Source organism: Caloenas nicobarica, chromosome 1 (genome assembly GCF_036013445.1).
Source record: "Caloenas nicobarica isolate bCalNic1 chromosome 1, bCalNic1.hap1, whole genome shotgun sequence".
NCBI classification, from domain to species: Eukaryota; Metazoa; Chordata; class Aves; order Columbiformes; family Columbidae; genus Caloenas; species Caloenas nicobarica.
The window spans coordinates 84,125,273-84,152,629 of NC_088245.1; the positions used below are offsets into that span (position 1 = coordinate 84,125,273).

At 44.0% G+C, this 27,357-nt stretch overlaps 1 protein-coding gene across 1 annotated transcript; it reads left to right on the plus strand.

Moving 5' to 3' along the window:
* The first annotated feature begins 2,912 nt into the window (after positions 1-2,912).
* On the plus strand, positions 2,913-26,882 carry YBX3 (Y-box binding protein 3). The gene is made up of 9 exons (XM_065628213.1): positions 2,913-3,245; positions 6,973-7,036; positions 8,639-8,672; positions 13,494-13,583; positions 14,293-14,415; positions 20,979-21,073; positions 25,084-25,255; positions 25,795-25,895; positions 26,345-26,882. Exons 1-8 carry the CDS (start codon positions 2,990-2,992, stop codon positions 25,858-25,860), a joined length of 900 nt encoding a protein of 299 aa, XP_065484285.1. The 5' UTR covers positions 2,913-2,989; the 3' UTR covers positions 25,861-25,895; positions 26,345-26,882.
* The last annotated feature ends 475 nt before the right edge of the window (positions 26,883-27,357 follow it).

The window sequence follows — 27,357 nt, forward strand, 5'->3', positions numbered from 1 at the left end:
TCCTCTGAAAATTCATTAAAATGAGCACCCTCTTAGAAATTTCCACATACTCTGGAAATGTAGAAAGACACAAAGTGACATAATCATAAAATAATGAAATTAACAGAGATTGGAGGATTAAAAATTGTGGGACAAAAAAATACTTTTTTGTTTCTTATGTGTACAGTGCAATGCAATGAGAAGTGTAATAATAACTTCCATCCAGGATTTAGAAAATGGTGTAACTAATTGAACTGGGAGCAGTGATGCGTGTGTGGGTGGAAATACCTCTGAAGGCTCCGAAAGCATTTTGAATTTCAAAACAGCTCTCTAGTTCATTAGTCTCTAGAGCAGCTGTGTCTTAGCCTGCTTGCAGTTGTGGAAAGGTCTGCGTTATGGTGTTGTAGCATCTTTTTCTTTTGGCTCTGACACCTGTCAAACCCAGGTTCAAGGTTTCTGAGGAGTTTCAGTAGGGGAGACCTCGAGCAGTTTAAGCCATACCCTGAGGAGTGCCTTCCCAGCGAGCACCTCCTCTGAGATGGCTTTTCAGCTGATGCTGGCACTGCTACCTGCAGGATGTTCAGCAAGGGATGATCCCTGTGTGCGCAAACGCAGGCACGTCACGAGAAGAGCCAGAGGCCACAAATGCATTGCAAAGAGCAAGTTTTGTTTCAGTTACCTCTCCACTGGGGGGTCTCCGAAGTCGCACCTGAGCTGCCAGGCAGAGGTGACACAAGCGGGGACGCAGGCGCTGGTGAGTTCAGCCCTGCTGGAAGATCGCTGGGCCTGCTGAGCTCGCCTGAATTTCAAGGCTTCAGGCCGGCGCAGCCTCCCGCTCTTTCCCACAACAAAGCAAGAATCTCAGACATAGCGATAAGGTGCCTGGAGTTTCTCACAGGCCTGTGTTATCTAACACAGAGGTTCTACTCGTCAAGCATACAAGGTCAGTAAAACAATTAGTGTGATATATGTGCTTTTTCTACAGACTTGAGCCACTTGAGCGTATTTACATTTAACCAACCTCCTCACCATTCTTCTGATAATATTCCCATACACCCTCCAAAGACCTTCACTTTTGTTATAGAATCACAGAATGTCCTGAGTTGGAAGGGACCCACAAGAATCATCGGGTCCAACTCCTCTCCCTGCATAGGACAACCCTGAAATTCACACTATGTGTCCGAGGGCATTGTCAAATCACTTATTGAACACTGCCAGACTTGGGGCCGTGACACCTCCCTGGGGAGCCTGCTCCAGTGTCCACCACCCTCTGGGTGAAGAACTTTTTCCTAATGTCCAACCTAAACCTCCTCTGGCACACGTTCCTGCCATTCCCTCGGGTCCTGTCATTGGTCACTAAAGAGAAGAGATCAGCGCCTGCCCCTCCTGCTCCCCTTGTGAGGCAGCTGGAGCCGCCATGAGGTCTCCCCTCAGTCTCCTCCAAGCTGAACAAACCAAGTGACTTTAGGCGCTCTTCATACGGCTCCCCCTCCAAACCCTTCACCAACTTCATAGCCCTCCTCTGGACACTGTCCAGTAGCTTTATATCCCTTTTATCCTGTGACGCCCAGAACTGCACACAGAGCTCCAGGTGAGGCCGCACCGGTGCAGAGCAGAGCGGGACAATCACCTCCCTGCCCGGCTGGCCATGCTGTGCTGATGCACCCAGGACACGGGTGGCCCTCTTGGCTGCCAGGGACACTGTTGGCTCATGTTCAACTTGCTGTTGACCAGAACTCCCAGATCCCTCTCTGCAGAGCTGCTTTCCAGCCTCTTGTTCCCCAGTCTGTTATGAGAATTACCACAGAATTGTCGAGAAGTGGGGATCAGGAGGGGGTACAAAGTGGAAAAACAAAAAAACAAAAAAACGACAACAACACCACAAACAAACAAATCCACATGCTCTTTGAATGTTCAGGTACAGAGAAGCAAATCAAACCTTTAAGAAAGCGGAGAAGGCCAGGTGCATGAAGCTTCATCCATCTCATAGGGAAGGATGGACACAGGGCAGAGACAAGTAAGAAAAGTGATGTGGTAGGAGTGTGCAATAAGGACAGGGTGCTGGGGTGCACACTGCAAGGGTGAGCAAAGACATCACTGAAAGGACATGCAGGGAGACTGTACAAAACCCGGGGGAAGAACAGGGAAAAAGAAGAGGTGGGACAGCAGGCAAGGAAGATGTGAGGGTAGTGGCAAGGAAATGAGGCAGCGATGGGACAGCGGGACAGAAAACTTGACGTCACCAGCTGCAAACCGTGCGACACCATGGGAGAAAAAAGCGCTGATGTGGAAAAGGTGACGTGGAAAGAAATAGTGACCACGCCAGTGTACACACCCTCCCACCCACTCACCAACACACTGGTGTCTCCAGCAGAACGGACACGCACCCACGCCCATGTGCCTGCGCCACCCTGCGGACGAACTGTCCAATGCCCCACTCGCGCTGTCAGGCACGGAGGTGTGGGTGTACGCACACACCCGTGTACCACGGGTACACGCGGGAGGTAGCTCGGCCTCGCAGGGCTCCCACGCGCCGCTGCGTCTGTGCGTACGTATTGATGTATATATATACGTACCGGCAGCTACACGCCCGTGCGTAGGGGTACGCCTGTGTGCATCCACCGACACGGATGTGCGTGCACACGCGGGGCTCAGCTTCACACCGCCCCCGCGGACACGCGCACGCCCCACGCACGTACACACACTCCTGTGTGCACACGCGGACGCGTATATATCCGCACAGACGCGCACCCACCCACCCACTCACTCTCACGCCCTGTCCCACGCGCTCCAGCACGGGGGAGCCGCTGCGCGCCGCCCGCTCGATGTCGGCGCGGCCCCTTTAAATGCTAATGAGGCGGCGCGAGTGCCGGCGCCGGCCCCCGCTGACTGTGTTAAAACTTCGGCGGGGCCATTTTGGGGGCAGTAAGACCCAGCGCGGGCCCGAGGGACACCCGCCGCCGAGCGCCGCGCACCCGCCCAGCGCCCGCCCTCCCTCCCGCCAGGCACCATGAGCGAGGCGGCGGAGACCAGCACCGCCAGCCCGGCGCCCCCCACGGCTACCACCAGCACGACAGCCGCCGCCCCGGCCGGAGCCCCTGCGCCGCCGTCACCCGCCGCTCCGGACGCCAAGCCCAAGAGCCCCGTCAGCAGCGCCGCTCCGGGCGCGGCGGTTGGCGAGGCGGCCCCCGGCGCTGCTGCTGCTGCCGCCGCCGGTGCCGCCACCGCAACAACCGGCGCGGCCGAGACGGAGAAGAAAGTTCTGGGTGAGTACTGGGACCCCCTCACACCGTCCCGGGGCACCTGCGGCGGGAGCGGAGCGGAGCGGAGCGAGGTGGGCGGGCAGCACATGGCCGCCGCCCGGGGCCCAGCCCGGCTCCCCGCGGCCGTGAGTCAGGCTGCGATCGCGGGAGGCGGCCGGGGGGAGCCGAGCGGCGCCTGGCCGGGGCGCCAACTCGGGAGCTGGGCGGGAGCACCTGTGTGCAGCGGCGGCGGCAGCGGCGGCCACTGCCCCGCCCGGTCCCGGAGAAGCGCTTCTCCGAGGCCGGGCGGTGATAGTCAACAGGCATGTGGAACGGGCTTCCCGGCACCTGCCGCCGGCCCCCTGCCCTGCGGGGACATCCCCCTTGGAGAGGGTTCCTCGTAAACCGTCTGTGCTCCCTTTTAATTTTAAGGTCTTCTTTGTGCAGCTTTTCTATCTATAAAGAATACAGGTTTAATAGTGCCTCTAGGATCAGTGTACTGGGTTTTTTGTTTGGTTGGGGTTTTTTTTTAAGTTTCTATTTTATCGATAAAAGTGCAAGCGAAATGCGGAGTTGCCATCTCTCTGCTCGAGCGCGGTGTGTAGCTAGTGGTTACTGTGGTTAAACAGGGTCAACTTGTTGAAAAAGACAGGGCTTCAATCTGCAGTGGAAACAGGGATCTACTGTTCATAACTGCGTAACTTTGAGACGTTAGTCAGGCAAAGCTGAAGCTGACTACTAGTGTACTAGAGTCACGAACTTCACTAAGGAAAAACAGCGTCTTCTGTTCTGAAGGGAAAGACTGAGGTCTTACTGCAGTAGGTAGTGGAACCAGGTAGAGGACTTCTCTGGAGCTGAGGTTGGAAGGATTCTAGCAAAACAGAAATTGGAGGTATGTTTTGCATGATTTTCCCATGTTCTGTTATCTGATTTGTCAGTAATCAGTCAAGGCACATCCATATCTGTTGCTACGTCTGGTTGCTTCTTGCTGTTAAATGGTTTGCTTCATTTTTGGTAATGTTTTTATCTTGTTCATGTCTTGCTATTTTTTAGAGAGGGGGGGAAAAAAAAAAGTGAAGGCACAAGTGCCTTTCCAGGTCTAGCAGGAAAAAGAAAACCACCACAGTGATGGATTTTGCACACTGGCCTTCTTATTAGGCAAGCTTTTTAGAAGGGGTTGTGAGGAAAGTAATCGTTGATAATGCTAATTGGAAATGGGCTTATTAAAGTCCACCTCAAATGTTCTTGTAATTATGTTAGTTGAAGTCTTCTTGCAAAGATCCCATTAGAAGCAAGGTCTGATGCTTGCCCAGCGCATCCAAAGTACTGACTTCTAGGAATAAGGATAAAGGTTATTCAACTTTCTTTTCTCTTTTGGTCATGGGAAGCTTTGGCTTTCCTTGTCAAAAACTAATGAAAAGGGTATTTAGTGATGGCTATAAGTGGCTGATGATTGTTTCCTCTGGTGGCATCAGAGTACAGCATCTTGTAGAAATATGTGGGTTTTTGCTTGGTGATAGAGTGAGTGTAATCACATCAACTACATCCTCTGACTTGTCAGTAAAACTGGTTATGGTTTCCTCTGGGCTTGTCCTCCTCCTGATCTCCCTCCTGTGACAGCTCAGGCTTTACAATGGCTGCACTGTGGCCACGCAGATGTTCAGGGTAATGCTATTGTCTATGATGTTCTTACCCCTGTGGTAATGCTTAGGAGAGACTGTAAGACTAGTGTGGATAGGGAGTGGTATGTCCCCAGTATGCTGTCCTAGGGAGTATATTGGAGACTCACTCTGGTCTCTGGCAGCTTGTGCAAGGGGAGCAATGTTGCTCTGAAGCTGTGTGTGTGGATTTCTTTTTATCAGTAGAGTTTTGACTACTTGTCCTTCCATCAGCTTTCTGACTCCTCTGGGGAGTTTTGTCAGGCTTCCTAGGCTTCTCACTCTCTTTCTAATCTAATTGAAATGGGCCAACAGATTCAATAGCTATTTTGCAGGGGAGGGAAAGGATGATAGTGGGGGAATCGGTGGTATTAGCCTTGTTTCTTAAAGCAGACTAAAACCTGTGTGTGCTGTTAGCACCTGTTTCTGTGCTTCCTCCCCACCCCTTTTCTTCCCCTGTTGACTTAATGCAGTGAGCTTTTTGCATGTAGCTGGTGCCTTGGTGGTAGCAGTAGATGTCTGTACCTAGAGATGTCCCCATGGAGCTAAACTTAAAAGTACAACTACAAATGTTGATGCTGAAGACTGTCATTGTTGCCAAATAAGTGCTAGGTAGTGAAACTTCAGGTTTTTATCTCTGTGAACAACAAGTCTTGGGAATGGATGCTGTATTAGGTAGAGCACTCTTCTCTCATACCTGTCTCAGTCTTAATGTTGTTTTGCTGCTTCTAAATATGAACATTTTCTGCTAAAAATGTATTAAAGAAGGTGAAAACCTTCATTTCTAGAAGTGCAAAGAGAAATAGTGTGTACAGCAACAGTATTGCAATGGACTGCTGTTGGCAAACATTGCTACTTTAGCTCTGTATTCAGGAGAGGAGGAAGAGGTTGCTCTTTGTCAGAGGGTATATAAGAATGGTAAGACTGCATGAGACCAAAGGTCTTTCTAGCTGTGTCATATCCTAGTGGATGTTTAGGGAAGAATACAGGTATTGAGCAGATGAAGGTAACAATTTGCAGTGTGTTCTTGTTGCCTTGAGCAGACTGGCTTGGGCTTCTGAACTGGAGATTCTCTAGACTGTATTCCTTTTAATAGGCCTCTTGGATTTCTGCTCTGTCTCCCAAACATATGTAAGGTTTTTTTGACAAGCAGTCATCTGTAGGTGACGAGACCCTTTTCATAGAAGTACCATATAGGTTGCTTAGATAGTTATGGTCATGCTATGTAATAAATAACATCTATTAATGTCTAGAGACCAGAATTCTCCCTTTCCTACAAGTTTGAAAAGTACAAGTTTGTGGTCTCCACCCAGTTGCTGAGAGGGAAGGAGAGGTTGAACTACCTCCGTCTTCCCACACGCTCCTGTATGTTGGAGGAACAGGTTTTGCTGGATCCTATAAGGCACTACAGTATGGCTTCTAAGTGAGATGCTCTTTTGGTGTTGTGTGGGACAGGAGCTTGTCTTGATCCTAGAAGCCCTTGGAACATAAAGTTGGTCAGTTTGTAGCTGGTAAGTTGTAGGTGATCTCTAGAAGTAGGAATATAAAAAAATAACATCTTGCAGTATCTCATCTGGTTAGAGTGACAGTGCAAGAAAGAGCTTGTACAAAATAGGAGTGTGCTGCCTCTCACTTGAAAGAGTTGCATGGTGCTTGATACCGGTGCCCTGGGCAGTTCTGGTTTCCAAGGAAGAAAGGAAGGATAAGTTTGAGTGAAAGAGGGGACTTTCAAACAGCAATGTTTCTTGTCTAGGTACTAAACTAAAGAGAACTGATGAATGACAGTGGTATTTTCAGCTTCACTGCCGATTTCTGAGATAAGAAATAAAAGAAGGGATGGATGGGCTATTCTGAAAATAGAGCTGGACTTCTAGATCCTGTGTGGCAAACTCTTGGCTGAAGAACAGCAAATTAAAGCACTGCTACCTGCGACTGCCTTAGTATAAACTGAAGTAGAGATGAAGGTACATTTTGAGCATTAACGGAACAGAATGGGTCTGGTTTTGACTTCATGTGCAGGTATAAAAGTATTTTTGTAACGTTCTTGTACTTCATTATATTTTAGAGTAAATTCTTTAACTTTTTCTCTCTAGCCACCAAAGTTCTTGGCACAGTCAAGTGGTTCAATGTCAGGAATGGATATGGCTTTATCAACAGGTATGTTTAAATAATGATTGTCATATTCGTACTGTACTAAGACTCATGGCATGGATAATATGCCATGCGTTAGTAATTGCAACAGAGACCTAAAGACCTGACTACAAGTTCATGCAGTTGATAGGCAGATTGGGCCAATTGTTGATATCATCTCGGGACTTTTTTTTTTCTCCATCAAAGGTTATGTTTATGGGGAGAAAACAGGGTGAAACTCACTACAGAGTTGATCTTGTACTTGTTTCTCATGTTTACTCATACTACACTGAGGGGAAATACTTCTGGATAAAAATTCAAATGTTAACTGATGGGTCAAAATACACAGAGATTCTCTGAAAGCAGGTATTTGGAGTATCTCACTGAAAGTATTCTAGGCCTGGGTTCACAGATTTTTTTTTTTTTTTTTTCCCTCCTCCAAACATGAACAAACCTCTGAAGGGCATTGATAAGCCAAATAGCTGTAAGTGATATTAATCATACTCATGGTGCTCAAGACCCATGCTTCCAAGTTACTGGAGGAAACTGGCTTTTAAGGCTGGAATATCTTTGGAGTTGAGAGGCTTAAATGTCTTGTTTTATGAGAAACGAAGCCCCTGCATGGTAAATGCTTGCCTGGCAAGTTATTTTGTCCTGCAAATCTTTGAGCTGTTGTATAGCAGGTAGAATTGAGCAAGTTGGACACTCTAGAAAGAGGTAGAAGAGCCCCATTCCGTAGATCTGAAGCGAGTTCTGGTACAGTATTAATCCCAGTCTCTGGAATCTACTATCCAGTGTTATGTAAGCTTAGAAGAAAAGCTTGAATTAGGAAGGACTCTTAGTCTTTCATAGCAATTGATGTGGGAGCCTTCAGCCAGATATGGTGTAGTAACTTGTTGGCTATCTTGCTAAGCTGAAGTCTACTGTTACTTGAGTCCAGTGCAACAAGTTTTGAATTATAAATGATCTTCAAACTGTTTGACCCACCTGTTCCCTCTGTAGAGAAGAAATTGAGTGAACAGATAGTGGGGTCTAGGCTGTTCCTGTTTTATGGGAACACAGAATCAAGGTCTCAAGCCTGTCCTCATGTTTTGGATGTGGAAGCCTGAACCAGCTGGCCTAATCTAGACAACCTCATGTTTGTGTCTGGGTCTCCCTCCAGGGGACTCTCCTAACACCTCTTGTGCATGGTTGCTTTGAGTTTCACTGAAAGGAGAGCTCTGTTAACAGCTGTGGCCAGTCCTGTTGATAGTCTTGTGTGACCTCTGGGATAACAGCTCAGGTTGCAGCCCCTGTGGAAGGTTTTTAGGGGGGTGGAATTGTGAAAAGTGAGCAGTCCAGTCGTTAACTCTTCCCTGTGTCAAAACAAAATATTGAACATTTGCCAGAAGACTACAGAAAACCTCCCCCATCTTCTCACCCTTCTGAAGGGTGGGGAGTCCCTTCTGCTGTCAGGCATATGACCCTGGAAATTCAGAGCAGGGGTTTGGTAGCATAGACTTACACAGAATGTAGGGAATCTAGGGGACGTACTACAGGCTGGAGGAAGGATGATTTCACTTGTGAAGTCAAGGATTTCTATTTAAGTCTCAGTCTAAACTCTTATGACTTCTCACTTTCTTTTCACAGAAATGATACCAAAGAAGATGTGTTTGTTCATCAGGTAAGACAGCAGTAATTGTACTTCGAGATGTACACTATAATAGGTTTCTAATACAGCTTCCTCAAACAGCCACCCAACCTTGTCTTGGCTTCTTAGGGTATTTACCATAAATACCTTGAATGGACTTATATGTTGAAATTTTCAGGGAGGAATATTAGGGTTTGTTTTCGTTCTCACTGGAGTTATAACTGAAGGAGTAGGTATTATAACCCTTCATGTTTTACTTTTGTCTGCTCTGATTTGAACACTAAAGGTTTTTGGGGTTTTTTGATGTTATTTTGTGTGGTTGTCCCTTCCCTGGGGAGATGACTCCTCTGTTTTGTCAATAGCTTGCTGCTTGTTGTCTGTCATTTCCTCGTGTTCCTTGTGTCTTCTGTTTCTTCCTGCCCTCTTCATTTGCAGGTCTGTTCTGTCTGCCCTCCCTGGTATTGGAGAGAAAGTGATCTGGTCTGGCTCTTGACCAGCCTGGATTGCCATCAGCTGTTGCTGCATGAGGCAGCTGCTCTCTTATGAAGAGGAGGAGGAAGGTCGTGTGCCAAGTGTGCCCAGGCAGTGGGAGGTTGCCCAGTGGCTTGTCATTGGCTAACTTTCATTGAACTGTCACTAGGCTGTTCTAAGTTTATACTATGACTTATCAGGTCACAGGCAACTAATACAAAGATAGAGGATGTTGTCTCCATGCTGATATAAACTGATTAGTTGGCTTGGATCTGGTTTTGCATCATCTGGAACTTTTTCTTCACTAGAAAATGAAATACTACCCTTGGAGCTTGTCCCACATGAAATGTCTGCAGGCCCATGTGATTTTTAAACATGAGCTTTCTCTGTGGCATAAGTGGCAGTATTTCCATCAAATGTAACTGGGAAGCTTGCACTCAGAGTTGGTCACAGAGGACAAGATGTACATATGCAGTTGTGTTAAACATGCTGGTCAACATCAATAGTTAGTTTACTTTTTGTGGCTGAATAGCCTGTGATAGCTGTTTCTCTGGGTCAAGGAGTGTAGACTCATTACCCCTAAAACAGATGAAGCTGGGTGGGAGTAAGTCTAGTGCCTGTAATGAATGAAGATGTCAGGAAATGTGTGCTGTACATGTTACCAGTTCAGTTGGTGGACTGGGAGCAAGAGCTCATGATGTGTGTACCAATTTCTAGTGATCACCCTCCTTCCTTAATGACCACATGCTGTGTGTGTGCTGATACAGATGCTGCATCTGTGGGCTGATGGGAATGTGTCCAGAGGGAGGTGGGAAGAGTTGTAGTAACAGAAACACATTCTGGATAGGCAGCACTGTAAAACTACCTTGAAGACAAGTGTCCCTGAGACCTGTGAGAAGATACCTTGGAAAATGGTTGTCATGCTGATGATAGAGAGAACATGGATTGGTTGTTATTCTGCTTGGGATTGCTGCCTGCAGAGACCTAAACAGTGAAGCAAGCTAGTATTGTCTGTGCTGTTTTGTGTCCTTCACCTAAATGTAAACTAGTGTTTGTATTTGGAACTTGATGTTTCAGAAACACCACTTCATGTGCAAGCTTGCATCTGATTAACCCTGTTGTTGGACTGTGCATGGCGGAGTAGATGCTTCCAGCTCTGGCCTGGGTTGGCTGCAATCAGGTGTTCTTGAGCTCTTGCATCTTGAGCTGTTCCTGTACGCAAATCTGCTCACTATCAGAGCCTGGGACTTTCTGGCTGGAGCTCCCGCCTCAGCTCTTGGCTTGGCAGGGCCAGCGGATGGGGTCTGCCCACAAGGGAGGCAAATCCACTGTGTAAGCAAACATCCTGCTGTGAGCTCCCTCTCCATGGTTAGTGCCAGTCCTGCCCCCACTCCTCGTGCCATCCCGTAGGGGCTGATTACATGCCTAATCCCTTCAGAATAAGGCTGACCTAGTTGAATAGATACAGCCTCCTCTCTGCCTCCCCGGCATGCATCAGCAGCGGGGAGGGAACAGGCCGATCTCATGATTGGAACGGGGGTTAACGCTTGGTGGCTAGCTATTGGATGCTATTTATAAACCCAGTACAGATTAAAATGCTTTTCTCTTTAGGGCATGCATGACTTGCTTTGAGTTAACCCCTTGTCTTGCTTGCAGGGAGCCCAAACAGTGTTTTGGAGAAGGGCAATTCTTCACGTGCCTCATCTTGCTTGCATCCTTGTCCAGTTGGTTCACGCCAGGTGCTATCTAGGGCACTGTTACTTGGAGGTGGTGTGAGCAAAAGGGGTCGATCTGCCTTGTTGGGTGGAGTGTGTCTGAGGGGGAGGAGGGTCTTTCTGTTTAGCACTATTAAAAGTGTCAGTAGCCAGAGAAGTCCAATTTAATTAGGCATAGTTTGAATTAACAAGCAACAAAGAGGAAGTTAAGTTCTTCTGCACGTCTTTCTTTTTCTTCACTGGATTGTATTCATTGTGCATAGCCTCATGTATGTGTGCCGGTAATTGGTGTAACAAATTTTGGCTATTGTGACAATGCTGAATGTGCACATGATGTGGTGATATCATGAAGTTATGGAAAGAACTCTTCCAAACAAAACACTGAACTAGCTCTGAAGACTCTTATAGCTGTCTGTTCATCAGTGTCCCCTTTGGAAAGGAAAGGCTCTGTCTTAAGTGTTGAGTGATGTCTGTGTTAACAGAAAACATCTGTCTTTTTTCATCAAAGAAGCTGGAGACTGCAGGATGCTGGTGAACAGTAACAGGGAGCATAGTACTCTCTCCCCTTTGGATATGCAGAGTAAAAGTCTTTCCATCAAGCTTGGAGCTTAAGCTTGTTAGAGGCTTGTTTCAGCACTGTTTACCTGCAGCTGAAGTAGTAAGTATAATAGTATAGCTGTATAGTTTCTGCTCTGAATGTTAGGATTTACTCAAAATTGTTCCTGGTCGCCTTTACAAAATGAACCCCAGCCTACTGTGTGGCAGCCTCTGTTTCCTATGGGCAGGTTATTCAGTTGCAAATCTGAATTTTGAAGTTTCTGTCCCTAAAACTGGAACAGAACCTGTGGAATCCTACTCAATTTATCTTCCTTTACACTTCTTGGAGGATGTTTGAGGAGCTTGATTAATCTTAAGAACACCCTCTGGAAAGAAATCTGGCAGTCCTTTCTTCCTCCATACTTACAAGGAAGGGGAAGGAGTTTGAAATACAGCTTGTTGACATCTCTGTCGCATGCAGAGCACAAGTCTTGTGAGTTTTAGTTGACTCAGTACAAGTGGTGGTGAAAGAATTAAATCCTTAATCTGCAGTGAAAATAATGATTTTTAGTATTAGAATATAGCATTTATGGAAAAGCAAACACTTCCTCCTGATTTTTAGAAGTGAGGGAGTTACACTAATAGGTCAGCAGAAAGTAAACAAAGCTGTCTCAGCTGATGGTGGGAGTCCCTGCTTTGTAAAGTAATTCCCGAAAGAATTCACTTGAGCAGCTCATTCTCTTCCTGTATCAAAAAAAACCCCCAACAATAACAATAAAGCACACCACACACACACAAAATAAACCCCAAAACAAAAAAACCAGCCTACAACACCAAAAACAACTCTTGGGTTGTTTTGTTTTTGGTAACAATAATATTTACACTCTTGCATTCTTCCTGAAGCCCTTCAGGGACACTTCAGGGTACAGGGAAAGGTGTGGCTAGATGTAGGCCTGAAAGAACATGCTGGCCTATTGCCTAAAATGCAAAGGGGACTGTACTCAGCAACAATAAGAATACTTTTCCTAAACTGGTCAAGCTCAACTTTAAACTGATTAGAACTTTTTGTTCAGTGGGAAATATTTTGGGGCTGTTGCTGACTGAATGGCTATGGCTGCCATGCATGGGCAACAACTCCACTGATCTTCATTCTGTTTTTCTTCAACTGCCTGGTATCACATTTCTTAAGTCAGGTTTGTGCCTTGTATTTCCATGTGTGCTTCTGTCTACTGGATCTGCACCTGCCTTCTTCATGCTAACAAAAGATGCCCATATCGGGTAACTTTTAAGAGGAGAACTTCTGTAAAAAGCTGGCTGCTAGATTGGCTTGTACAATGTTTGTTTTGGTTTTGTTTGGTGGTGTGTTTTCCTGCCCGCCTCCCCCCCCTTCTTCCTTAGCCTCTTGCAGTTTGATAACCCTTAAGTAATGAACAGATTGTAAGCTTGTCTTGCTAACTGCCTTTTGCGGAATCCTAGAAATACTCCACGGATCCGAAGCCATGGCGTTAATAGCATTTTGGGGTATCTGTCTAGGACTAAGACTGAGATTGTCTGTTCTGGTACCATTCCTGGGTTCCTTAGGGACTTGCCTAATTTTGGGGAGTCTCCCTTACAGTGCTTAGGTAAAATGCTTATATGTTACACCAGAATTCTAGTAATTTGTATCTGGTTACCATGAGTTGCCATGATACCTTTATAGTTATCATCTTCTACAAAATTGCTTCTGGTCTTAAGTTCTCTATAGATAGTCTACAGGTCTCCTTGATGACTGTGAAGGCATGGGTCGCACTTGGTGCTGGAGCTGCTTTGGTACATCTTGGAGGAGATCAAACACTCAGTGTGAACTCTCTTCATACAGAAATATATAATGATCTGGATATTTAGTAGGCTTGACAGGCGTTCATGTAGCAGCAACTGATTCATAAACTTATGAGTCTGAGAAAGAAGTAAACCTTGACTGTATTGGAAGGCCTGTGGAATAAAAGACATCTGTGTATTTGAAATATGTTGGTGTGGTGACTGATCTGGTATGTAGAGTTGGGATTGTAGCAGAAGAATACTGTCCTTCCCTCAGTGACAGGGCTATGAATGTGTAAGATGAACTAATTTTTTTTCTACTCTTTCTTTAAAGACGGCGATAAAGAAAAACAACCCACGGAAATACCTGCGCAGTGTTGGTGATGGAGAGACTGTAGAATTTGATGTGGTTGAGGGAGAGAAGGTGAGAGATTTATGGAGATTTAGGGATGTGGTTCAACAGAGTTAACATCACTCTAGTGGGGAGTAACACAGGGCCTTAGCTGTGTATCTGGTGGTTTTGTCTAATGTGTTAATCCCTGAGGTGGGTGGCATTCCTACAGCTGTTCTGTAGAAGATCTGGGGTTTTTTAAGGCTTCATTAAGAAGTGTTTCTAGATAGGTATCATCCTAGTGCTTCTAGAATCAGTAATTTTTACTTAGACTATTTGAAATTGGCAGTCTGCCTAGTAAGCATTAACTGATGCATATATTGCCCTGAAGAAATTTTCATGGGAGTCTGGTAGCTTAATAACTATAAGACCCTTCAAGTTTTTTGTACTTGTACTTTCTCAAATTTTGTGAGTTTTCTGAGCTTTTTTTTTGAATGTGTGTGGGGGGTGTGTGTGTGGGTTTTGTGTGGTGTTTTTTTTTCTTTAATCAGTTTTTACCTTTTTCTTCTGAACTCAGTCTGATTGATAGGGTCTTACCTTATGATCATAACTTCATAACTTTTGTGTTACAGGGTTGAGAGTAACAGCTTGTTCTTGCACTGCTTGGGAGGAAGGCATCTCTGTAGCTTGGAACTGATGCGAACAAACTGCTTTTCTGTTTTGTCTTTTCCCTTTCCCTTCTCCCTGTACTGCGTTGTTCTTTTCTTGCACCACCCTGGCTTACTCTCTTTTGGCCTTCCAGGGTGCAGAAGCAGCTAATGTCACTGGTCCAGATGGAGTTCCTGTAGAAGGCAGCCGCTATGCTGCAGACCGGCGCCGCTATCGACGTGGCTATTTTGGCCGACGCCGTGGACCTCCTCGAAGTGTAAGTTTAATTTCCTTAGCGGTGGTCATCCTTACCTCTTCAGCAGTCTTCTGATCTTTTCATGAGAGAGAACTACAGGTTCAGCACTGGCATATAGTAAACTGTCAAGTGTTAAGTTGTGAGTGTTCTTCAGAAATATTCTGGGTTCCTCCAGCACATCATTGATGTTGATACTGATATTTTCTACTATTGGGTGTTCGTTAGACCCTTCCTTGTCCTGTCTTTCTATAATTGTGCTAAAAGCATCTCTTTGGGTGTTAAAGTATCTGTTTGAAGAGTGAACACAAAGGATTGAGATGCCTAAGTGGTTCACCATGCCCTTTACCTGAAGCAAAGGGAAGTACTTATATTAGTCTAAGTAGTATAACCATACTTTGGAAGGCTTACTTGGAAGACCAGATTTGTTTAGAAGCTCATAATTTTGCATGGCATGGTAGTAGTTTGACCAGCTAGTTGAAACCTCCATGTATTAGCCCCTCATAGCCCTCTGCCTACAGCAGTACAATGTAAAGATAATGAATTTTTTTCTTTAAATTAGCTGTGCACCACTTATAGTATCTACAAGCCTTCTTAAGCAGCTTCCCTGCGAATTTTTGCACAGGGAGAAGTATGAGGTTGTGGATGTAGTTCTAGCAGTTTCTACTCCTATTCATATCATGCTTGTGCCTGGAATGATCCAACAAACTGGAACATATACCAGGCTTGATTATCTTTTCATAGCTGAATCTGTGATCATCACTTGCAGGAATGTGGTGAATGATCCAGTATGAGAGCCCTGGGTGGCAGTCTACCCAAGCAACATCATTTTGTTCTACAGAATTGACAGTGTGGGGGCAAACTGAGTGTTGTCAAATCCTTCCTTAAAGCCTAACTGTCATGAGGCTTTTTCTGTAATACAGCTAGGCACCGCTGAGCCTTAAATACATGAAAGGTGTTCTTTCTTAGTCCCTTGGAGGCTGCTAGAAGTTGGTGCTGGTAACTGAATAATACTTATTACTCTGTATGTCTTTGTTTTTGTGGCAATACAGCTTGTAGGTTCAGCTCACATGCCAAATGGCAAAGAAGTAGGATACTAGGGAGTGGGTTTTTTTCCCAGCTTTTCAGTGTGTGTGTGTGTTTGGGGGGGGCGGGGGTGTTGTGTGGTTTGTGTGTGTGTGTTGTTTTTTTTTTTTTTTACAGACAGTATCTGTTAGCTGTTTGAGCTATGTTCCAGTGTTGATTCTGTTATGTTTTGATCTCATGAGATTTAAAATCTCCCTCAACTATATTGAGAGTGAATGCTTTAGTTGGTGGTAGTGGTGTTGTCTTGGAGTTGCTTCAGATTTTAAATAAGCACATACATCAAGGCTTAGCCAACCCTGTGTACTGCTGAGTATAGAAAGAAGCTGTTTCTTTGTGCCTGGAGAAGGATAATGTGAGACCCATCTTGCACATGGGGAACATTCAGTCTCAGGATACTTGCACTGGGACATGATGTCTTGGATGTCTAATGCAAACTTGTGCGGCTAAAAATCTGGTTTGCATGTGACACTATAACCCACTTGTGTACATCTTCAAGTATTGGGATCCAAGGGGAACAAATTCTGAGATCATGCTGTTTTCCTTTGGCTTGATTATATAAGAGTCCCCAGACTGTTTTGGTGTGGGTACTAGACCTTAGTTGTGTGACTGGTGCCTAATGTCCTGTGAAGACATCTCTCACTTCATAACCAAAAATGTGCTGCTCTTTCTCTGGGATCATTAACTCTGGAAGAATTACAGCTTTCAAAATGTGCAAGTGATGATTTGCAAAAAGGTGTTAACCTGGGTGTTCATTGTTTCCATTGCTCATGAGGTTTGTTGGTCCTTCTGTTTTTTGAGTATCCTCTGAATGTCAGGCCTGCCCATCAATCCATTGAGTCCTCCTCTGCATTCGGTATCATCTGTTGAAATTAAGAGTAAATTCTGTTTCATTCAAGGATGATGATCTTATAGTACCATTCCCTTAGCATGCCACTCTAATGGGTAGCAGGGTAAACTCTGTGATTGCTGTGACCTTTCAAAGATGATACTGGCCAGGCAGTGACATTAGCCAGCTCCTGCAGTGCTGCCGAATGTATCCGGTATAGTCTCAAGACTTGTGTAAGACATAAGTGATATTTCCTTTTCATGTTTGAGCTCAGTCAGGAGTTTCTTGTGCAGCCAAAGCTGATGTCTGCTATGCCTGCTTAACTTCCTGCATGTTGCAGTGGACCCTTGTGTTCTGAGCTAGTCTGAGGTGCAACCAGTTCTGCTGGGCCTTAAACACTCATCTGTTAGTTGCCTGAACAAGTCAAAGCTCCACCTTAAAGTCTTGGCAGCAACTGCAAAGGGCTGTGCAGGGACTGTCCCTGAAATCCTAGTGTAGGTTAGTGAAACCACTCAAACTTGTCCAAATATTCTTATCATCCCCTGTGTGCTTGCTTTGATAGACCAAATGAGAGTAGATTACCTCCTCATCTGAAGTTATCAGTATTTCCTTTTTGAAACTTTTCAGTTGCATCAGTTAACACATTCTTCACATTGAAACTGCACATGTACTGCATCTAGAAAAATGCTTCTTTCTGGTATTCTTTTCCTTAAACAAGGCCTTCTCTTTCCCCTTCCATTCCCATATGTGTAAAGGGGAAAGAAAGGTAGCAGTGTCTGTGAGCCATAGCAATATGTGTTCGCTATTCTGTATGGTCCCATTAATAGGTGCATTAAAGGTTGGACCTCTCTACTTGAGGAATTGTTTCCAGCAAGCTCTCCTACAGGACATTTCTGAGACACATTTGAGTTGCTGATGGTATGGCGCTCTTGGCCTGTGCTTGCTGAAAGGATATTTACTCGGCTGTAGGCAACTCTTGCTGCATAGCTGAAGGAAAAGGTTTCAGTGTACCCAGACCTGCTGTGCTTAAAGATCTACTAGGCTGCAGAGGTGAAAGGTTTTTCCCAGAGCTCAGCTTCCCACATCATCAATCCTGTATTTACTGAAAAAAAAAAGTTGTTGTTGAGGTGACTTCTGACATGGTGGCTTTCTAGGTTTCAAGAATTTCTAATTGATATTGGTTAGCAACTCCAGTCCAACCTTGTAGTGCACCAGAAGTCGATTTCTACTTCCTCACTAGCATGGTTTTAGGCAAACAAAAAATGCTGTGCTTTGTTCGACATGCTAGCTCAAATGTGTATGCACTGTGTATATAACTGGGTCTGGTTGTGAACACATTGTGTGAATTTCTCCAGAGCAAAGAGGACCTTGAAGAATCTGAGGTATTTAACCAGCTCCAGTGGACATGTATCTGGATTGCATGGGGAGTCCTGTGGAAAACAGAAGTATTATACTTGTTCATATCAGAAATTTTGTAATTGTATCCACTACAGAAAAGAGGCTGTGGCTAAACTGTCTGTGACAACATGAGCATGGTGTGGAGCTGTAGTCAGAAAGTTATAACAGACAATGAATCGTGGAATAACCTTGAGAACTGATGATGTCCTATCTAAATGCTGTGTGCATTACTAATAAAAGAAGTCTCTATACCAGTGGGTCAGAAAACAAGCAAAATAGTTTGGAGAACTGTTTTATGGGCTGACACTATTTCTTGTAGAGAGAAGACCTGAAAATAAGAATAGTATTATATAAAAGCTAGAGACTGATCTGCAGAGATGTAAGCATTAACTGTAACTGCAATGAGCTTTTATACCCATCTGCTCCCTTGTTTCTTCATTTGTTCTTACAAAACTTTCCTTTGGGGTTTGGCAATGAAATTTTTGTACCTTTTTAGGGTCAGAGGAATCTGTGTGAGATCTTCATTGGGAATCACAGCCTGCCTGCTTGCCCATATTGGTCTTTTTCAGAGGAAAATGTAGAGTGTGGCAGGCTGGCTTCATTCACTTGTCCTTCAGGATGACCTAATGTTTTCTTACAAGGTATTACACTGAGTTTGAAGGTTCCTGTGGAAGAGACTGAGTGAACAAGATCATGTGTGCTAGACATGGTATGGTGCTTTTAAGAATACAGATGAAGCTTTCCTAATAAATAAATGAAGCTTTCTTAATAAATGAACCTAATATACTTTGAGTATAGTAAAACAAGACCTCAAAGCTCAGCTTCTGTTTTCTGGTCCAATTGCATCTGTTTCAGTGACTTCTGACAGCGTAATTGTTTTATTCTGGAGCGATACTTCACTTGCAGCAAGTAGACCTATATTGATCAATTGGCAGTAGTACTAATGTAATGTGTTAATTGAATCTTTGTGATACTATAGAAGATGCGGGAAACTATCAGGACTTCTGGGCAAAGCAATTCACTTGCTTTGCTATTCTGTTTTTACCTGATTGTTTAAGCCAAACCCATTTAAAATACTGACATAGCAACATTCAGTTCAAGATGAATAGGAAAATGTCTGCATCAGGTTTAGTCATTCTTTCCATTGCTACAGGAGATAGTCTTTTATCTGAGATTCCAATGCAGCTCTCTGCAGGGAGGAGTGGACCTGGGCTGTGCCATTAAAAACAGTTAGAAATTCAATATTGCCTTTTAAAGGGCTGTGAATGTGATGCTGATTGTCAAGTGCTATAGAAGAGCTTTGGCTGGTGAAAAATACTGCGTGCCCCTCCCTACAATTAGGTTTGGTGCTTTGTTGGCTTCCTGCCACATTGTCCTTTAGACAAGACCTACTGGGCCTTTGCGGTTCCGTGTTTCTGGCATTGCAGTGCTAGAACTGAGTACTGATTTCACATTTGGTTGCTCGGAAATCCTGAAAAAATGGTGATTATGCTGGAACATGTTCAGAATTTGTTTAGTTTTGTGTCCTCTCTTCCCTTTATATATTGCTGCTCTCTTCTGTTTTTGTGCTTTGCCAGTTTTCACATGAGGAAGACAGTGAGAGCAGGAGCAGCGTAAGGTCACTGATTCAGAAAAGGCAAATCCCAAGACCTCTGAATCGCTATTGCCACACACAATACTGGCAGCACTATTTCTCACCTTACTGTCTGAGACACTACTGCCCAGCCCTCAGAGGTCTATTAAACTGTGAAGTTATGGAGTACAAAGCATCTTGATACAAATAGGACAGACTGATATGGCAAAGTAAATATAAGTAGCATAATGCTGTGAAACTCAGAAGTTTGCCCTTTCAGGTTTTGAGTCTCTCAAGTACTTCTCAACTGCTATCAGATGTTACCTGTTATCACTATCTACTTAGTAGGAGTTCCTTTTTATATTTCGTTATCCTGATCAGTTTCATGCATGAGACACTGTAATAGGTTATTTATTATTGTGGGTTTTTTAAATTGAATTCTGATTTCTCTCACCTCAGCAGCTGACCCTGTCATGTTGTTAGGAATAGCTGGTATAGCTATTTCAGCATGTGAAATATTCCACTTGCCTTTAGGCCATGTCTCTGTGCTTTTTGGAAACCTGGAAGGCTACAAAAAGTGCTTGAAGTAATTAATGTCTGGAGGGTACTTCACTGTGGTGAGAGGAGAAGATTGTCCAGGTTGGTCACTAAGATTCATTTAATTCCCCAAGATTCTTGTTACAGTCCACAACACTCCAGCCTTTAAGTGCCAGTTGTCATGTTATCTTAGCTAAGGAAAAGTTCACTGTCCATGCAGGTACCTGGAGTTGCTGGTTGAAAAGAGAGCAAAATATGATGATGGTGGTTAAAATAGCTGTGTGGAATTGGAAGGAGACCTCTCAAAATTGGTGTAGACTATTGAAGGCTGTCAAGAAGCAATAGCTTTTGTTTCCTACCGGATCAGATCCAGAAGATCAAGAAACTGAAGTCCATCTCCTGTTGTTAAATTCCCTTTTTTTAGGGGGAGGAGCAGTGTACTGGGAACAGTAATGTAACTTTTATAAATGGACATTACTGATGGCTGGCATTTAAGAAGCAAAATAAAAAAAATACCAAACAACCAACTAGGGAAAACAACGACAAAACAAACCTCAACTACAACTATATCAGTTAACAACTAAAGGGGAGAGAGAACCACTGCATCTCTGAAAGGCTGAAAATGGTGAGTGTGTAGAAGAGTATTTGACATGATGTAGTACAGTTTTCTTGTCTTTAAATTTCTTGATGTTTTGGTGGGAGTTCTCTGTGGAATGGGGCTTTGTGTACAATGAGGCCAGAAAGTGGTCTCTGGAAAGTTTCAGTTTTCCAAATTGGGAAGCATCCTGATCAATAGCTGCCTTTTCATAATGCATTTACTCCTTACAGTGCAATGTCCTGTCTTGAAATATATTTTTGTATGCATCACAGTGAACTGTCAGGTTCTTTGCCTTTCTTGGCAGACAGAGAGGAGGCATCACCAGGTGGCTTCTTGGTCTGTTACTGTGAGGAACAAGACCAGCACTGACTCTTGTTCTGTCTTCCTCTTACCTTTGCCCAAATTAAAGCCTTCTGAGTATCTGCTTCTTTACCTGGTGTGCTTGTGTTTCTGTACTGATGTACTGGTTTTGAACTTGTGTTCAGATTATTGGGCCTTATAGTTAATATACTGCCCATGAAATAAGATAACACTTGGTGTTTTGACTCAGTCTTTTCTTTTGGTTGTAGGGTGGTGAGGGAGAAATCAAGGATGGGGTCACAGAAGGAGGGCAAATTCATCAACAAGTCCAAAGGAATCCTACCTATCGTCCCCGCTATCGCAGGTTTGTACTATTTCCATTGCTTGTTATTACATGTGGATGCTTTTGTGATCTATACAGGCTTCATTAGAAGCAAGAAGCTGTATTCTTTGGCGTTAATGTGCTTGCAAATGTTGGGGACAGCGAGAAGCATTTTAATTACTAGGAGAAAGGTGAGCCATAGCAGTAAGGAAACAGCTACATAAGTTGTTTAACATTATAATAATTTCTCAGAACTAGGAATAGGTCAAGAAAGGGCAAAGAATTCTTTGTATCCTGTTAGTTGTCACAATTGAGCAGCATATTGAAGTGAGTTGGAGGATCTGTATTTTCCTGGCTGAACTCTTATGCTTTTGAGGACAAAACACACTGCTGACTCGGGTTGTTATGCATACAGCAGGTTGCTGGAGCTCTTTGCCACAGCATGTTGGTGGTATTGGAAGCTTGCATGAGCTTTGGGGATACTGCTCAAATAACTAGAAGAGAACACCATTGTGGTATCTCTAAATAGGCAAACTGTATGGCTTGGGAAATCACTAGCTGAAACCAATTTGAGGCTGGGAAGCTATTTGGGAGTTAGGTTTCCTTGTCCTTATTTTTCCCTAGGGGTCCACAGAACTGGCATAAAAGGACACTTGAAGACCCAGTAGGCCATTCTTAGCTTCTTAGGAAAGATCCCTTGGAGTTCACATAAGCACCGATGCTTTCCAGTGAGATATGAGGAGTAAGTTGCTGAGTCATCTATGTTCAGTCATACCTTAAACTGGACAATGTAGTACTGCTTTCTTCATTTTCCAGCCTTAGTTCTGACATCACCATTCCAGTTTCTAGCCTCTGCAATGAGGGAACAATTCAAGAGCTGAGGAATTTGATGCAGTTAAAAATATCAGTGTGAAATAGTCAGCCTCTGACTGTCATACCTTTTGAGATGTTGCCTCACTTTTTTTTTTTATTGAATTCCTTTAAGTGGAAAAGCTCATTAAGATTCTTGGCTTCTTGTGACTTGTTTAATCCTGGAGAATGAGTGATAAGTTAAATAAAACACTAGATTACTTTTACTAGTGTTCGTCATAAAGCATTGTGACACAATCCCCCACAACATCGTTCTGTCTAAATTGGAGAGAGATGGATTTGATGGATGGGCTGTTTGGTGGATGAGGAATTGATTGGATGGTCACATCTGGAGGGTAGCGGTCAACAGATCAATGTCCAGATGGAAATAGGTGCCAAGTGGCACCCCTCAAGTTTCTGTATTGGGACCAATACTGTTTAATTTCTTCTTCAATGACATAGACAGTGGGTTCAGCAAACTTCAGCAGGTTTGCTGATGACACCAAACTGAATTGTGCAGGGACAGGATGCCATCCAAAGGGATCTGGACAAGCTTGAGAAGTGGGCCCACGTGAACCTCCTGAGGTTCAAAAGGCCAAGTGCAAGGTCCTGCACCTGGGTCAGGACAATCCCAGGTATCAATACAGGCTGGGGGATGAAGGGATTGAGAGCAGCCCTGTGGAGAAGGACTTGGGGGTACTGGTGGATGGAAGACTGGACCATGTGTGCTTGCAGCCCAGAAGGCCAATCGTATCTTGGGCCGCATCAAAAGGAGTGTGGCCAGCAGGTCAAGGGAGGTGATTCTGCCCCTCTGCTCTGGTGAGTCCCCACCTGGAGTCATGTGTCCAGCTGTGAAGCCCTCAGTACAGGGAAGACATGGACCTGTTGGAGGGGGGCTGGAGGAGAAGCACAAAAATGATCAGAGGGCTGGAACACCTCTGCTGTGAGGACAGGCTGAGAGAGTTGGGGTTGTTCAGCTTGGAGAGAAGGCTCCCAGGAAGACCTTATTGTGGCCTTTCAGTACTTAAAAGGGGCCTATAAAAGATGGGGGCAGCCTTTTTAGCAGGGCCTATTGCAATAAGATGAGGGGTAATGGTTTTAAACTAAAAGAGGATAGATTTAGATTAGATAAAAGAAATTGTTTACAGTGAGGGTGGTGAAACATTGGAAGAGCTTGCCCAGATAGGTGGTAGATGCCCCATCCCTGGAAATACTCAAGGTTAGGTTAGACAGGGCTCTGAGCAACCTGATCTAGTTGAACATGTCCCTGTTTATTGCAGGGGTGTTGGACCAGGTGACCTTTAAAGGTCCTTTCCAACCCAGACTACTCCGATTCTGCTTTTAAGGAGCTTATTTGTATTAGTCAGCCATTCACTCACTTGTTTCTCTTCATCTTGTCTTTGTTTTTCAACAAACATGCATTTGGAAAAATAAAAAAAGGTGATTGCATCCATTTCATAGTTCATTTAAATTGTGTTGGAACTTTACCTCTTAAGCCAGCTAACAGAAAGACAATCAGCAAGAGAGAACTAACAGTGCAAGAACAACAAGAAGTTGAATTTCACAGGAATAACAACATTGTCCTTAATTATAATGACTACCTGTTCCATGCAAAATGGATCCATCCTTCTGGATGCTGGGTCTAGAACAACAAGCCTTCCACCTCTACTTTGAGCTTTTCTGTCTGTGAATGTTTGTGTTAAAGTTGGTTCTCTTATCTAGGATTGTGGGAAACAGGGTAATACTGATGCTGCTGCTTGTAGGGATCTGAGCTGAATAAATTTTATTCCTGAAAGTCTTCATTAGCATTGAGCAGTCAGGAATAGCACCACACCAAGAACAATTGAGTCAGCTGAGCTTTTGCATGTCATGTGGGTGAATCACGGGCTGGATAATTTACCCATGGCTAATGGGAATTTATGTGTTTCTGATACATTTTTTCCTGTAAGAGTTATGATAGCTTACTGTATCCAATGTGAGTGCAGAATGCTTCTGTTTGAGTTAAAGTAGGCATTGCTTGCATTTACATGCACTAAATCCAGTGACACTTGTGCTTTTTCTGTTGGATTCCTTTCAAGAAGCTAAATTGGCTGTTGGGCCTGGATAGCTAAGCCAGCTAATGGGAATTAGATAGTAGGCAGTGACCTTGTCATCACTTTCAGCTGTGTTTTGACAGTTTATAAACATACTTTGTTTATACTGGAAATGGGATGAAATGTTCTTGCATATTTCAGGAACATGGACTTGATAGCTTATAGAATATTTGGAGTTGGAAGGAACCCATGAGGATCATGTCCAAATCCCTGCTCCTCATAGGACTACCTAAAACTAAACCGTGTGACTAAGAGCATCATCCAGATGCTCCTTGAACTCTGTCAGGCTTGGTGCTGTGACCACCTACCTTGGAGCCTGTTCCAGTGACCAACCAACCTCTCAGTGAAGAACCTTTAATGTCCTATCTGAACTTCCTTTGATGCAGCTTCATTCCATTTCCACATGTCCTATCACTCATCACCATGGAGAGGAGATTGGCACCTCCCCCTCTGCTGCCCCCCTTGAGGAAGGTGTAGACCATAGTTGTAGACTGTAGCATGTATCCACACATTTGAGATGTGACCACATGCTGTAGTTCCAAGCCAAAAGCTTCTCTCTCTTTTGAATAACCAGTCCCAGAGATCTCCCCATGTCGTTAATATGTTAGTGTTAATGAGGTCCAACTTGCGAGATACATTATATGGTCAAGAGGGGCAACATAAGGCAAAGAGGGAAGATGCAGGAATGGTTTACAGGTGGAAATGTAATTCCCAAGGATTGCACCATTAATTATGGATAGGGCTGGACTGGTATGTAGCTAGTCCAAGGCTAACTTGGCAGAGTCAGCCCATGTGACCACTACTTGCTTGTTTCTTCTCTTATCCAGCAATTCAAATGGACTAACTACCTCTCTGTTGTAGGACAGACAGTAGAATATGCTGATGGACCTTCAACAGCAAAGAGACACCCAGGTTGCTTGTCTAACTCAATGCAACAGGTCTTTCTCTTTCAACTATATGCCCGACAAACTCCAAAGGGATGGTTTGCTAGCATTTAAAATTGTTACATATGGTACTTGGTTAGAGAGGTTTTTGCTGAGGTAAAATTACCGTAGCTTAACCTTCTCAGGCTTCTCTCATACTTAACGCTTGGTTTTTTTCCTTCCTCAGAGGGCCCCCACGTCCACGCCCTGCCCCAGTGGCTGGAGAGGCTGAAAACAAAGAGAACCATCATGAGGCCAATGCTATGAGTCAGCAGCCACTTCGTCGTGGATATAGGCGCCCGTACAACTACCGGCGTCGACCTCGTCCACCCAATGCTCCAGCTCAGGATGGGAAAGAGGTAAGCATGCTTCTGGCAAAATGTTGCAGAGACTGAGTTTTGATGGTTGAAGATAGCTGGTTTCATTGCCTGTTCTTTGTGAACTTCTTTGAGAATAAGCAGTTTTTCTTAAATGGGACAGCTTCTGGATAGTTCTTAATTGGGGTCAAAGTGTAACAAATATTTTTTGAAGTGGAAAGAAACAGTTGTGTTTTCCAGCTTCCGCAAACATTGTCTGTATGTAGTATAAGAGATGGATTTGAAAGTTCCAGGTCCATTTCCTGAACTGCTTGAACCAGATTATTTCAGGGAACTGTTTGCAAATACAGATCTTTACTTTATGAAGAAAGACTTTCCCATTCTCTATCTACTTGAGGTGGTCTACTGACAGAATCTGCTGTATAGTACTTCAACTTCAGTGTATTTCCTGCAGTTAATATTTTCTGATTATTCATCTTCCTTGATTATTTTAAAACCTGGATTACACTGGCCCTACCACTGAACACGGGAAGGGTCTGGAAGTCAGTCTTTGCCTATAATGAAGTTTTATTGTGTCTCAGACAAAGGTGACTGAAACACCTGCTGAAAATCCTGCTCCAGTGACCGAGCAGAGTGGTGCTGAGTAATGTCCAGCTTCCCAGGCACCTTTACCATCCCTCAGGTAAGGAATATAGGTAGTTCCTGTTCTCCAGCTGGAGCAGCATTGTGTATACTTGTAGGGTTTGGACTCTGGCCACATCCCCCTATGTATGGCTAGATATTTAAGATGACTTCTGAGACTGCTGTATAGGCAAATGAAGGAACTGTTTGCTGCTTTCTCTTGTTTCTCCTCTCTGTCTCTGTGTCTGTACTTGTGAAAAAGTAAATTTTTGCTTTATAAATCTGACTTTTCAGGAAGATCTATTTGGTCTATATAGCAAAAGCATCTGCTTATGAGTTAGTAATGTTTTGCTTTAGGAACATACTGTACTCTCAGCTTATGGATAGGATAAGCCAGTCATGCTTATCCTGTCTATTATGATAGCTCCCTCTCCCCCTGACATTTCACCTCTTCAATGGGAAAATGAAACTTACGTTAACTTCATTTTTTAAAATTTGGCTCTTCAACAGGTGTCCTAAAATACAACTGAACAGTAACACCAAAGAAACAAGCAATAAGTTGTCAACGATGACAAAAGCAAAGATTTGAAACACCGGAACTTAAAAGACAAAATTTACCAGCAGCTGAGATCTAGGGAACGCCTGCAAGATAGATGCATGAAGAGAGAAAAAGAAAGCGAGATTTAGAAAGAGCAACCTCCCCAGTTTCAACAGCAACTGTGGGGTGTGTTGTTGTTTTGGTTTTTCTTTTTTTTTTTTTAAGAATTTCACTGTTTCACTAGTATTGAATTTTTCAATTTTTCCTTTGGTATCAAACTGAAAAGGGAAAAAACCCAACCAAAGAACTGAAATTGAAATTAAATGCTTTTTTTATTGGATGCTGGTGCTAAACCTCCCAGGTGTGATGAGGTTGTTTTTTTTTCTGTGCCAGTCCTGTTCACTGCAGGACATGGGGAGGAGAAACTTCCGCTTTCCTTGGTAAGACCTATTTGAAACTGTGCAGCATGGGTGACGTTCCTCACAAATAAAACTTTCAACTATTAAAATAGTTTTTTGTATGTTTGTTCATGTTTATTTTTAAAATAATATATATTTTAATCTTGCTGCTTCAGCTTATATGTGAAAATGAGAGATGTCTCTAAGTATGTGTTGATGTCTCTTGTGTAAAACTGTGCTGGATGGCACATGTGCAAGGATATGGCTATGTTAGGTGGTTCTACTCCAATCCAAGACAACTTCTGCAAATTATACAACAGAGCTATAACCTACACTGTCCTCTCTGCTCTTCTGGCTCCAAGGGTGTTGATGGTTGGGCTTTTCTGTTACCATCTTGTGGTAGGGGCTGGGGGACTTGGAGTGCCTTACTGGGATATTGTCTTCCCCATCTGTTTTGCTAGGCTTTTGTGTTCTGTAAACAGTAGAATCCAAGATTTTAGACTCCTCCTCAGACAAGGTGGGCTTAGTAACTGCCACTTTATTTAAGCTTCTGTTCCAAATAATGGCAGTATGTTTTATTAGCTTCT